Here is a 15,273-nt window from a genome sequence, read left to right as displayed (position 1 = left end):
GGGAAAGCTGATCACGCGAAATAAAGACTCGACTTTGAGATTTGTTCGCAAAAATAGTATGCAAGGCATCCCAATCTTATTTAGTGGGTTCGACAGAAGCCATGAGGGTATTGTAGATGAGTCGGTCCTGATGGAACAATGCCAATAAGGCAAGATTGAGAGATGTATTCATGCCGAGGGTAATCGTGCGACTAGGACAGAGTTGTTCCATCGACATGGCCAAAAAGGTTGTAGCCATACATAAGCATAGAAAATTAGGCTTTCCAGGTGGCGAAGTTGTGACCACCTCTTAGTTTGATGGGTAATTGATATGGGGATTGAATTTAATGATAATATCGGTGTCCATCATGTTATCAGCATTGGCAACTCTAGGATTGTTTCCATTACCGTCATTATTGTGATTGGTCATTGTTGCTGATCTGCGTGAGGAGAAAAAAATTGGATCGTACTCTTCAGAGGGTGAAGAGCCCTAATACCATATAAATACTTAATTTATGCTGGAAGAGTATGTTTATTAATGAAGGCAAAAAGGTATTAAATAGAGTTACTGGAAAAATAATAAGACTCCTAAACAAAATAAACTAAAGTAATCTAAATAAATAATAACTGTTGAATTAGTGAGACAATCCTAATACGACTAAACTACTAACTGACGTCCTAAGACCAGATGTTCTAATAAAATTTGATCGTAAGTTCACAAGTGTAGAATCTGATAAACATTTGGGAATCACAATTGATCAGAGTTTGAAGATGTTACATCATATGAACAATTAATTTTGAAACTGATGTATCTGACCATCAGAAGGCCAAACATTTGTTTTAGAGTTGAAGTAGTCAGTTTATGCAACATCCCTAGGAATAAATTTGAATGCAACTCTAAGTATTGTAAATTTCATTAAGAAATCTCCTGGACTTGGAATTTTTCTTAACCGAAGAGTTGTTAAGATTTGGTTGGCAACTGTGATTCATATTGGGTGCCCAAATACTAGAAGGTCGGTAACTGGTTATATGGTGAAACTTGGAGATTCACTAATTTCATGAAAATCCAAGAAGCAACACAGTGTGAGGAGGAGCTCTTCAAAAGCAGAGTACAGAAGCATGGCTATTATGGTTTCAGAATTGATTTGTCTTACAAGTTCACTGAAAGAGTTGAATGTGCATAATACAGTTCATATCAAGGTTTCTGTGACAATAAGGCAACAATTAGGAAATCCTATTTTTCATGAGCGAACAAAACATATTGAGATCGACTTATATTTTATCAGAGACACAGTGAAGTCAGGTTTTAAAGATCGTCAATACCTTTGCACTTCTATGCAAACGGAAGACATGTTTGTTAGAACAGGACAACCTGATCTTCTTATTGGAAAGATAAGTGTGTTGGATGTATTCTAACCACTAGCTTGAGGGGGAGTATTGGAAAAGTTATTTGCCATGTTTAGCATGTGACACTGTTAGGTGTTAGTTAGAGGCGATTAACACGTTTAGGAAGCTACTAGAAGGTTGTCAGAAGAGTCACATGGGTGACGTATGAGTTAGTTAGAATGCAAAGTCTGTTTTAGGCATCGATATACTGTTTGATAATCAATGATATATTCATTCATTCACAATGTATTTGTATATTCTCAAAAGCTCTCATATGAAGATCAATATTTCTCTTAATTGCTTGAATACATAGTTCTTTTTCTAGATTAGAGAATTGTTGACAGAGAGAATCAACTTCTTCAAACTTCTACAATACTAAAAGTAAAAGAAATAACTTCTAGTAAGATTTTCATTCACATAGTTACAATAAAATAGTACACATAAATTGCAGAATCGAGAAACAAACCTGCAAATTCAAACCAAATTCTTCGATACTACTCCCATTTATATTCAGAAATACAAGTTTCACAACCATCTGAGCTCCTTGGAAAATAGCTCAAAATTCACTTATATGAAACTTGCCGTCAATTGCAAGCACCCTTAGATTTGATCTTCCTCTGAAATGCTTTGGTTCTCAAGTTCACACCCTTTAATGCTCGTCCTTCTACCACCGTTATTGACTTTAAATTAAATAAAAGTGTATAACCAAGATAAAGATAAGAGAATTTACCGACTACATTTCGTTGTACAACAACACAGACTTCTTGAGGTTTGAATAGTCTACTCTGTTTTCCAAACACATGAGTTGATTACATGAGAACTATTTCTCTTCCCATATCCCACACCAGATCATACATCACCAAATAACGGCAATCCCTTTGGAGCACGTTCCTTTTTCGAATATTGTAATTGCACTTTTATAATAAAAACCACACATTTAATGTTTTGGTAACTTCATCCTTAAAGAATCCGTGAAGGCGCACACGATATCAAGGAAAATACTCTAAGCATTACAATCAAGTCCTTCAAAGCTTATCTTGAGAATCTCTTGAATATCATAATTAGAAATTTCTCCTAGTTCTTGAATTCAAATCTCCATTCTTATACAGATCTCTCTTGCAAATATGACCCCAATTTCATAATAGATCATGATAGTTAAGCTTCATTGTGATTGAAAAGTTTTGCTTTGCATCTCTCATTTTCTCTAAGCCGGCATATCAAATGTTCATCTGGGGTTGTAATAACTATTAACCTACCAAAGCTCCTGTATCTTGATTAGACTAAATGCTTTGACTTCTAATCTAACATCTGAATTGAAGAAATGATTCTCAAGTGTTGAAATATTCAGTTGTAGATGGATTTTTCCAAAGGTGTTTATCATATTTTACGGGCACGGTATATATCAACCATCCAAACTTCAGCTATACATTCACTTTGGCTAAGTTGGTATACAATTACACCTCAATGCTTTAAGAATATTTTGTATAAAAAAAGACGTATAATAATTCAAAGTGGTTCAGATTGCAGGTTTATTTTCCTTACAAACAAAAAGTGCAGGCATAGGTTGGGAAAAATGAATCACACAACTCACAAGGTTGTCACAACATAGGTTCAAACAAAATGGTTAACTCGCAAAAAGTCGCTAATAATCCCTTTTCACGTTCACAAGTGCCAAATCATTGGAATTGGCACTCAAACACAATTTAAAAACAACAAATCCACATGTAATACCCTGTAATACCCTATAATATAAGAGCAACTTTCACATATAGCAAACAAAAAATTCATATTTGTATGTTATAGAAAAGTTTGCATAATTGCGCTCCATAGCAAACATAACTATGTATAATTTGCTATACATATACAAAGAAACCAATTGTATAAATCGCTAAACATATACAAAAGAAAGCAGTTGTATACAAATCAATTGTATAATTAAAGTATTTATAAACGAGAAAGAGAGAAAAACAAGAAAATTGGGAAGGAGAATATTTGTATTGTATAATTATAAGTGTATAGGACGAAGATATATATATTTGCAGGTGTATAGACAATTTTCTATCACTTTATACAAACAAAACACAATTTATAAATTTCGTTTCTGTTTGTATAAAAGATAGAGGAGAGGGTGGCGAGCGAGACTGGGAGAGGGAAACGAAAATAAATGTGTATACACAATTTTTTTTGCTTTATACAAACACAAACACATTTCTGCAGCATTCCTCCCCCAATGTACACGCAGTAAGTAAAAAAATAAAATAAAAAAGTCTTTGGCTATTCTTGTTCTCTAGTGAATGAACCAAAAAAGGAAAAGAAAATGTATTCCTTGCTTCTTTGTCTATGAAGGAGCACAAAGACAGTCATCATAGAAAAGGAAAAGAAGAATTGAACCTGCATAGTTATAAATATGAATTTCACGGAATTTTATTTCAGTTCATTGACATGCATATATATGTATTATCAGGGGTTGGTTTAATGTAACATTGATAATTCGAATATGAATTTCAACTTATTTCATATATGAGAATACCCATGAATAAAGGAAGATTTTTATTCTACTAAATCTAGAAACTCTTAGTCTCACTAGTGAGTTACATTGTGATTGCTTAATAGTGAATTAGTTAGAGAATGTTTCAAATAGTAATAAAAATACGCCTCATTGTTGGTGGAAATTGAATGACAGGCACACTAGTGAATAAATATGAGTTGACGAATGAGAGTGAACCATAACCTTAGGGATTGGGTGTTGTAACTTAGTTCATGAAATAGGTCTATCAAGGAGATTTAACACGAGATTTATATGATATGAATATAGGTTGATCGAATGAAGGTTGTACAAATTACTTGAAGAGGTAAATTTGGTATTTCAACATGAATACTGTAAGTAGTAAACTTACCATAATTGATGTTTTATAAGTTGCATGATTTTCACTGGTTTATAAAGTAAATGTGTTACTGAATGTTTTGTACTTGCATATGGTGCCGAATAAATATTTTACACTCGCCTTGATTCAAAATTACAAACTACAAGTTTCTGATCATGCTTGGCTTGTGGGAGTGACTTGCTAAGAACATCTGCAATTTGAACCATTGTACTACAAAACTTCAACTCTATATCACTCTTGTTGTGTGGTCACAAGTGAAATGATAAAGGACGTATGTGCTTTGTTCTGTTGTGAAAAATCGGGTTCTTTGTCATTGCAATTGTTGCCTTGTTATCGCAGAATATTTTTGTCCCACCCTCTGACTGATAGAAACATCAACTAACATTCTTCGTAAACATAAGGCTTGACAAGCTGCTGAAGTTACAACAGCATATTCTGCTTTTGATGATGATAGTGCAACCACATCTTGCTTCTTTGAGCTCCAAGAGATTGCTCTAGACCCTCAATTGTACACATTTCCAGTGGTACACTTTTTGTTATCTATACTTCCTACCCAAGCACTATTTATCAAGCTGAAATTTGCATCTTTGAAGTACCAAGTCCCGAAGTAAACTGTCCCAACAACATAAAGCAAAACTCTTTCGGCAGAACCAAGATGTTGCTTGGTAGGTTCTTGCATATACCTAGACAACATACTAAAAAAAAACATAATATCAGGATGAGTACATGTTAGGTAGTTCAAACCTCCAATCAAGCTTCTGTAGTGACTAGAATCAGCGAGATCTGTGCCATGTTCAAGCTAAATTTTTTTTTAATTTGCATTCATGGGCGTGGAAGCCTCTTTACACTTATGCATACCGAACAAAACCAAGAGGTCTTTTGCATTACTTCGTTTGTGAAACAAAAATACCATCTTCTACCTGTTTCACTTAAAGACCAAATAAGTATTGCAAAACACCTAAATCTGACATTTCAAACACCTACATCATGAAATATTTAAATTCAACAACTAATGTTTCAAATAACCCCATATAAATCATGTTGTCTACATAGAGTAAAACTATCAAACAATCACTTGTACCTTGGTTATCTACATACAACGTAGGCTCATTTTCACTCCTTTCAAATATATATCTCAGGAAATAGGATTCAATTTTGTTGTACCATGCCCGTGACGCTTGTTTTAGACCATAAAGAGCCTTCTTGAGCTTGTATACTTTGCTGTCATTGCCACTAACACTAAAACCCTCAGTTTAGGCATAAACTTCCTCTTACAAATCCCTATTTAAGAATGTGGATTTAACATCAAAGTGTTAACTGGGCCATCTCAGTTTAGCAGGTAACATAAGAGTATTCTCACCGTTTTAAAGCGAGCGACAAGTGAAAATGTCTCATCGTAATCACTTCCTTGATGTTTCTGAAAAATAAAGATCATTTTTAGAGATATAAATAATCCTAGATATTTAGTGGAACTTTGTCCAGTTATGTAGAGTAGTACCTTAAGTACTTGATGTATCTAGGAATTGTGTAGATGTTCTAGAGAAGTAGATATTCATAGTGAATCATAGAAAATCTAGATTATTGTTAAATAGTTAGAAGATTAGGTCATCTATATTTTTCTTGTAGAGAATAATTTCTAGAAGCATCCCTATACTTGTATAAATAGGGGTGGCCGTAGTGATTTGTAATGAACCCAAGAAAACCAATTACCTCCTAATAAAAGAGTATTCTTCCATAATCAAGTTCTCCTTTATAGCTTCCTCTTCTTTAGTTAAATCTTCCGATCTTAGTTAACAATCTTGGGCTAGCAGAAGGTTTCCCGGACTATACTTTTCTTCTACTATTCTCTACATGGTATCAGAGTCATACCCGTAGACTGGCTTGCGAGTATTTTTTCAAGATCCGGTTGGTGGTAGATTCAACTAGTTTGCATAGATCAATTTTAGCGATCGTGTTAGTGGACATGTATGGAATCATACATTGAAGGAGAGGATTTGTGGGATGTTGTTAATGGGAATGACACAAGTCCTCGTGCTGACGTACCGGTAAATACTAGTGCATTCAAGAAGTTGAAGCAGGTTAATGTGAAGGTGGAGTTCATTCTGAACTGAACAATATCCTCCGGTTTATTTGACTCATGAAATATGGAGGACCCTTGATCGCTTGTTCAACAAGAAGAATGAAGCTCGTCTGCATATATTGGAGAATGAATTGGCAAACACCACTCGAGGTAACCTTTCTATCTCCGAATACTTTTTGAAGATCAAGAACATATCTTCTGAGATATCTTTATTGAATCCAGAAGAGGCTATTTCTGAAGAAAGAATGAGAAGAATAGTCATTTGAGGTTTAAAACCTATATATATTCCATTCGTGACGTCGATTCAAGGATGGGCCCAACATCCATCATTGAAGGAATTTCAAATCTGTTGTCGTCACAGGAATTACTAGCCAAGCAGTTGGCTAGTGTGTATGTCAAAGATGGAGAAGGAGATGCTCTTGTAGCCGAAAAGAAACTTTAAAGGAAAAATAAGTGATATGCCACACTCTCAATCCTCAGGTGGTTCACGCTCAACTAGAGAGAAGGAACAATATTTTAACTATTATGGTAAGAAGCCTCTCAGATGTTATCATTGTGGCGAAATAGGCATATAAAAAGATATTTGTGAGCCAAGGAGAGAAATATGGCTCAAAAGGCGCATAAAGAAGAAGAATAGTGGGAACAATGTAGTAGATGAGGCTTGCACAATAGATGTCATGATTTCCATCAATCTTGAAAGAGATTTGATTGAGGATTTAGAATATATTTCAAGATTTGATTGAGGATTTAGAATATAATATAGCAAATCACTTGGAGAAGCAAGAAACTAATGTTGTTGATATTAAGCATGACATTTTTTTAGGATGTTCCAAGTGGTGATATGGTAGTTTCTATTGAAGAAATCAAAGAAGAAGATCTTGAACATGCAGATCTTAAAATACACGTGTTAATGGCGAACTTCATAAAGAAAACGTGGAGAAAAATGTATTGAAAGCAGAATTATATGGTCAATCATCTAATATATCAAGGTTAACTAATGACTTAGAGCATATTCTGGAAGCATATGGAGAAAATGGAGATCAAGTAGAGAAAGAAGATGATATTGAAGTCTTAAAGACAAAAAATATGACTTTTGAAAGTTTTGAAGCTGCCAAAATATCTATCAATGGGATGAAAAGAGATTATGACGATGTATCCTATGCTGGTGTTGGGACTTCACAAGAAAGTGTTGTCAAGAAGTTAAGAAAAAAGGGAGGAGTTTAGAAACTCAGCAAGGAGATAATTTACATGGATCATTCGATAAGGGAACATCTTTATCATTTGAATCAACATGTGGAGTCCGGAAGAAACTACTGAGATTTTCACCAAGATGTGGCTCAAAGTGTCACGACCCAAATTTTGCAAGTCGTGATGGCACCTATGTTCCCAACCAATAGGTAAGCCAACCCAACATATTAACCCAACTAAACCAACAAATGAGTAAAAAGACCAACGCTTAGCAAGAATCTCCAACATTGAGTTCCTTATAAGTACGAAATGCGGAAGATAAAATATATCACCCCAAGAATTGGTGTCTTAAGTACAAGAGCTTCTAAAATTCTATGCAAGTCTGAAACTAAATGACAAATCTAACATAAGGGATATCCTGTTTGAATACTAATAACAAAATAAATAAAAGATAGAGGGAGGTGTGGGCCACGGATTAGCCAAGCAGCTCACCACAACTCCAAGCTCGAACTCAAATTGCTCCACGAGATGTGCTTCTACTCGGAATCGAATCTGCACCACAAGAAGTGCAACAAGCCTAGTATGAGTACGAAACCACGTGTACCCAGTATGTCTCATTGACCAACAACGAAGAAGTAGTGACGGGAGTTATATAAGAAAATTAATTCTTAGATTATACAAGTATATATATATATATATATATATTACACTTACTATTTAAGTTTCATCAATAAAGGAAATCAACATTTAATATTTTCCAAACACCAAACGAAACATATAGTCATCAAGAATGAATGATGGGATGAAATGCAATGCAACATGATGCCATGTAATGATATGTCTCAGAATACCCAGTACTCACTTAACCGTATATACATGATACTCCTCGAAAATACATCGAGAGTTTATGACCCATGAAGGACTCGCGAGGTCCATATACCGACACGGACGATCTCCATGTGATTGTGCGGACAATCTCAACGCACTATCATAATATCAAACAATTTTCACACGAACGGTCTCCACGTGCCTAAATTACAATCTTAACATCTAACCATCCCCAGCACGGACGATCTCCACGTGCCCAACTTATAGTCAATCTCATGTCAATGCATGAACACAATATATTATATCAATAAAGGGGATGATGATGCACCTGAATCAGTCAAATATCGACATACTACATAACCACCTCGATTATCACAACTATACGGGTGTAATAAAGAAAACACAATCACACAAGGATTTCAAGTCAATAATATATCAGCTAATTCCCATATGCTTTGGCAAATTCTCAAATTTACAATCCACATTCTATAGTAGTAACTTTCCATTTTATAACACCAGTACTCGTACCAATGCCCGTCAAACCATTGATACGAGACCCCCATCTTTCTCCCTTACCCCTTGGTCTATTTTCATTTTTAATCTTTAATTCGGAAAACGTCCTTCAACAAGTCTAAAAAGCCTTAACATACCTCAAGTTCTGAATTCGTGTCACGAATCTTTAAGATAGTTCCTTCCCTTTTTTCAAAGTTCTGTAATGTTCACGATCTACCAATGATGCAATATTCATAAGTAAGCGAGTTTGTGGACATTCAAATTATTATAGGTATATCATAGACCCTAAACTCACTCATATCTCTAATCAAACGTCAAATCTTGATATAATTTATATGCCAATTTGTTAAATTTCAAGACAAGAATTTAACCTTAATTTCTTAAATACACTAAAATTCAATTTTAGATCATATAATATATATCCAATAATTAATTACCTATCTCAATATATCAAACTAGTAAATTAATTTTATAAATGAATAAAATAAGAATAATACCACCCATTAACGATGCACAACCTCGCAAGCCTGCAACGTTTTCCTCCTAATTGTCATTCTGTACAAGTGACAATTTGGCCAAATTGTTTGTCACATGCCAATCATTGGCAATCGTTGCCCAATGATTGGCTCAACACTTTTCCCCATCATTCTTACGCAAAAATTAATTATACGGGAGGGAAATTTACAGATCAAATTTCAAGATTTTCACAATACGTCTAGTGATTATGATTTTATTAGACTATCACCTAATAACCACACTAACGTCTCTAGAAATCCCAATCCGTGATAATAAATAAATTCTCAACTCACTATACACTACATCTTACTCATGAAAACAAAAAAAAACACCCTTAAATAACAACATAAGAATAAAATACTAAGAACAATCTAATGCCCTCTGACAACCTATTTTAATATGAAGAATTGAGAAAGAATGAAAATTGCTTGCGTTTACCTGAGCAATTCTTATTGTTTTTCCTCTCGTTCTTCGCTTACGGTAAGTTTCTGCCTCCACCCCTATTATTTTCTGAACAAGAGTATGTTAACCGTGAAACCCCACTAATCTATTTTCTATATTACTTATTTAATAAAAGTTTCATCAACTAGGTACTTGTTGTTATCAATAATTAAAATACCCCCCTTTAATTTTTTTTCCAGAAAGAGTAAACCTGAATGATAAAAAAGATGAGGATATTTACTCCTCATGTCTTACTCTGTCTCCCAGGTAGCCTCCTCCACTGGACGATGCTTCCACTGAATGTTTACTGAAGCAATCTCCTTGGACCTTAGCTTCTGAATTTGCCTATCCGAAATGGTGATCGGCTCTTCCTCAAAAGTCAAATTCTGATCAAGTAACACTGAATCCCATTGAATTACATGATCACCACCCTGATGATACTTCTTAAGTATTGATATATGAAATACAGGATGAACACCTAACAAACCAGGTGGCAAAGCCAACTGATATGGCACCTCACCAATACGCTCAACAATCTCAAAAGGACCAATATACCTTGGGCTCAACTTGCCCTTTTTTCCAAACCTCATCACACCCTTCATGGGTGAAACCTTCAATAAAACTCTCTCTCCAACCATAAACTCTAAATCACAAATCATTCGATATGCATAACTCTTTTGCCTATTTTGAGCCATGAGAAGTCTATCTTGGATCAACTTGACCTTATCCAAGGACTCCCTCAACAAATCTGTACCCCATGGTCTAACCTCAAATGCATCAAACAAGCCAAATGGAGATCGACACATCCTACCATACAGAGCCTCGAATGGTGCAATCTCAATGCTCAAATGATAACTATTATTGTAAGCAAACTCTGCTAAAGGCAAGAACTGATCCCACTAACAACCAAAGTCAATCACACACGCCCGCAACATGTCCTCAAGAACCTGAATAGTCCGCTCAGACTAACCATCAGTCTGAGGGTGAAAGGCTGTACTAAGATCCACCCGAGTGCCCAACTCTTTATGCATAGACCACCAGAAATGAGATGTAAATTGAGTGCCACAATCTGAAATAATAGAAATAGGAACCCCATGCAAACGAACTATCTCTCGAATATAGATTTTGGCTAACTTCTCTGAATTATTGGTCGTCTGAACTGGTACAAAGTGTGCAGACTTAATCAGTCGATCCACAATGACCCATATAGCATCAAACTTACCAAAAGTACATGGCAATCCTACCACAAAGTCCATAGTAATACGCTCCCACTTCCACTCAGGTATAGGCATCCTCTGTGTCACACCTCCAGGCTTTTGGTGTTCATACTTCACTTGCTTACAATTCAGACAGTGGGATACAAAATCTACTATGTCCCTCTTCATACGACACCACCAATAATGTTTCTTCAAGTCACGATACATCTTAGTAGCCCCCGGATGAATAGAGTACCTCGAACTATGAGCCTCCTCCATGATCAATCTAGTCAAATCACCTGTATGAGGAACACATATACGACCCTTAATCCTCAAAACTCCCTCACTATCAAGAATTGCAGCCTTGGCTTCTCCTTTTAAAACCTTGTCCCTAATCTTACATAAATCACCATCATCAAACTTTTGAGCTCGAATCTGCTCTAACAAGGATGACCTAGCCTCCGTATAAGCCAATACCTTACCAGATTCTGAAATATCAAGTCTCACAAAGCTATTGGCCAGGGATTGGACATCCCTAGCTAGGGGACGCTCGCCAACCTGTAACATGGCTAGGCTACCCATACTTACCGCCTTCCGACTCAAGGCATCTCCTACAGCATTTGCTTTTCCTGGGTGATAAAGAATAGTCATATCGTAGTCTTTGAGTAACTCCAACCATCTCCTCTGCCTCAAATTTAGATCCCTCTGATTGAATATATACTGGAGACTACGATGATCCGTGAACACCTCACAATGCACACCATAAAGATAATGCCTCAAAATCTTTAATGCCAACACCACAGCCGCCAACTCTAAATCATGAATAGGGTAGTTCTTCTCATGAACCTTTAACTGCCTCGAAGCATAAGCTATCACCCTTCCCTTCTGCATGAACACACAACAAAGACCAACCCTAGAAGCATCACAATATACGACAAAACCATCTCCCTCCACGGGTAGGGTCAAAATCAGAGCAGTAGTCAATAAAGTCTTGAGCTTTTGAAAACTAACCTCACATTCGTTAGACCACTGAAAAGTCACCTCCTTCTGTGTTAATATAGTTAATGGAGATGCAATGGATGAGAAACCCTCAACAAACCGTCGATAATAACTTGCAAGGCCCAAGAAACTCTGAATCTTAGTAACTGAAGTAGGTCTGACCCAATCTCTAACCACCTCAATCTTCTTAGGATCCACCATGACACCCTCCTTGGACACTACATGTCCCAAGATTGCTACCGAACTAAGCCAAAACTCACACTTTGAAAACTTTGCATACAGTTTCTTCTCCTTTAGAATCCCAAGAACAATCCTCAAATGATGCTCATGTTACTCCTTAGTGCGTGAGTACATCAATATATCATCTATGAAGACAATAACAAAGGAATCTAAATACGGTCTGAACACGCCATTCATTAAGTCCATAAAAGCTGCTGGGGCATTAGTCAATCTGAAAGACATCACCAAAAGCTCGTAATGACCATAACGTGTTCGAAAAGCCGTCTTAGGGATATCCTCCGCCCTAACATTCAGCTAATGATAGCCAGATCTCAAGTCAATTTTGGAGAAAACTGAAGCACCCTGTAACTGATCAAATAAATCATCAATACGAGGTATCGGATACTTATTTCTGATGGTTACCTTTTTCAACTGTCGATAGTCAATACACATACTCATCGATCCATTTTTCTTTTTCACAAATAACACTGGAGCACCCCAAGGAGATACACATGGTCTAATAAAACCTTTGCTCAACAAATCCTGCAACTGCTCCTTCAACTCTTTCAATTTAGCCGGTGCCATATGATAAGGAGGAAAGGAAATAGGCCAAGTGCCTGGCTCCACATCAATACAAAAATCAATATCACGATCTGGTGGAAGACCTGGCAAATTGGTCGGAAATACTTCTGAAAATTCACTCACTACTGGAATAGACTCAAGGATAGGAGTCTCAATACTAGTATCTCGAATGTGGGCCAAGTACGCCAAACATCTTCTTTGTACCAACTGACGAGCCTTAAGGAACGATATCACACCCTTAGAAGGATGACTAAGAGTACCTCTGCATTTTGCTATAGGAATTCCAGGCATAGCTAAGGTAATGGTCTTGGCATGACAATTTAAAATTGCGTGGTAAGAAGATAACCAATCCATTCCAAGAATCACATCAAAATCTATCATATCTAAGACCTTTAAATCTGCATGAGTGTCATACCCCATCAAAATAACAGTACATAAACGATACACTTGATCTACAACTACAGAATCCCCGACATGAGTAGAAACACGTATCGGCAAATCAAGAGACTCACACAATATATCAAGACTAGGAGCAAAATATGTGGACACATAAGAATAAGCAGAGCCTGGATCAAATAATACAGTAGCTGGTCGATGAAAAACTGGAATAATACCTGTGATAACAACATCTGAGGCTTCAGCTTCCGGCCTACCTGGAAAAGCATAGCAGTGAGAACGACCTCCATCAGATTATGAACCTCCACGACCACCACCTCGACCAGAAGGAGAACCACCTCTACCATTCTGTGCACCCCCCTAGCTGGAGGTTGTGCAGCCCTGGAAGTTGAAGCCTGAGAGCTCTGATGTAAGCCACCACGTCTGGTCCTAGGGCAGTCTCTCACAAAGTGTCCCATATCACCACACTCGAAACAACCCCTACGAGACGCAGACTGATGAGAGGAACCTGAATGACCAGAATGCACTCCACGAACTACAGGTCTACAAGATGAACCCTGCGAAATATGTACCGAGCTCGAAGAGTTATGCCCAGCGTAACCAGCCTCAGACGCTGGTATAGCAGCATGAATGGGTCTGCTGGACTGAGGGTGATAATCTCTGCCCAAGTAACCCCGAATCCTTGGCGGAGCACCACCATAATCACCTGAATAACAGGTCCTCTTGCCCTCTCGCTGCTCAAATCCCTCACGCCGAATCATCTCCAACTCCTTAGCAGCATCTACCACTTTCTGGAATGGAACACCAGAAGCAGCAACCTGAGAAACTCCTAGATGGATCGGAATAATCAAACCCTTAACAAACCTCCTCACTCTCTCAGCCTCTGTGGGAAGTATCATCAAAGCATGCCTAGCTAAGGCATGAAATTTACCATCATACTCTGCAACTGACATACCATTTTGCTGCAAACCCTCAAACTCGGCCCTCTTGCGCTCCCTCTCACTGCGTGGAACAAATTTGGATAGAAATACGTGAGTAAACTTAGTCCAGGATAGTGGATGGGATCCAGCTGGCCTACTACTAATATAATCCCTCCACCACTGCTTAGCAGAGCCAGTCATCTGAAACGCTGTGTAGTCAACTCCATGAGACTCCACTAATCCATGATTATGCAACCTCTCATGACAACTAACTATGAATTCATATGCATCCTCAGCTAAGTCACCAGTATAAGTAGGAGGATTCATTAGTCTGAACCTCCCAAACATCTTTTGCTCATCAATAGTCATAGAAGACCTGTTCACCAAATAAGATGTCATATCTGGAAACTCCATACTATCCAAACGAGGAGCTACAGCGGCAGCTGGCTGAGTCCTGGGAGTCTAAGAATATGGAGCAACTATCGGATCTAGAGTTTGACCTCCAACAAAGGTCTGTGAGCCATCAGAAGTGACAGACAAAGCTCCTGCCTGGGCCATCCCCTCTAGGATTCCTAACATACGAGCCACTGGGGGGACAATAGTACTGGTTGGAGCCTGAGCTGGCCCATCCCCCTCGACACGATCTTGCACATCCCCATGAATAACCTCTGCATCAGGAGGTACGGCCTTATCACGACCCTGGGTAGCTTCTGGTACTTGAACATCAACAGGTTCTGCAACACGGCCCCTACCCCGACCTCGAGCTCGTCTCCTACCTCTACCTCGGACAATGTTCCCAGAAGTAGGCGGAGGAATAGGATCTTGACCACCACTTGCCGATGTACGATTCCTCGCCATCTGAGAGAGAATTAAATATCAAGATTAGAATTTCTACAAGGTCAAGTGTGCATGATAATGAAAAAAAGAACAGATTATTTCCTAAATGTCCTATAGCCTCTCGAAGATAGGTATGGACGTCTTCATACCGATCCGCAAGACTCTACTAGACATTGCTCTTGTACTCTTGAGACCGATGAACCTAGGGCTTTGATACCAAATTTGTCACGACCCAAATTTTGCAAGTCGTGATGGCACCTATGTTCCCAACCAATAGATAAGCCAACCCAACATATTAACCCAACTAA

At 37.6% G+C, this 15,273-nt stretch overlaps 1 protein-coding gene across 1 annotated transcript; it reads right to left on the bottom strand.

Moving 5' to 3' along the window:
• Positions 1–12,545: 12,545 nt before the first annotated feature.
• LOC138338589 (uncharacterized) lies at positions 12,546–14,329 on the bottom strand. Its single transcript, XM_069289567.1, has 2 exons — positions 13,427–14,329; positions 12,546–13,319 (listed from the first exon to the last, which is right to left on the bottom strand). The coding sequence occupies exons 1-2, from the start codon at positions 14,327–14,329 to the stop codon at positions 12,546–12,548; spliced, it is 1,677 nt and encodes a 558-aa protein (XP_069145668.1).
• Between the last annotated feature and the right edge of the window lie 944 nt (positions 14,330–15,273).

This window comes from Solanum lycopersicum, chromosome 9 (genome assembly GCF_036512215.1).
Source record: "Solanum lycopersicum chromosome 9, SLM_r2.1".
NCBI lineage: Eukaryota > Viridiplantae > Streptophyta > Magnoliopsida > Solanales > Solanaceae > Solanum > Solanum lycopersicum.
Note: the sequence above shows the minus strand (reverse complement) of the source record. Positions and strands in the feature narration are given on the sequence as shown.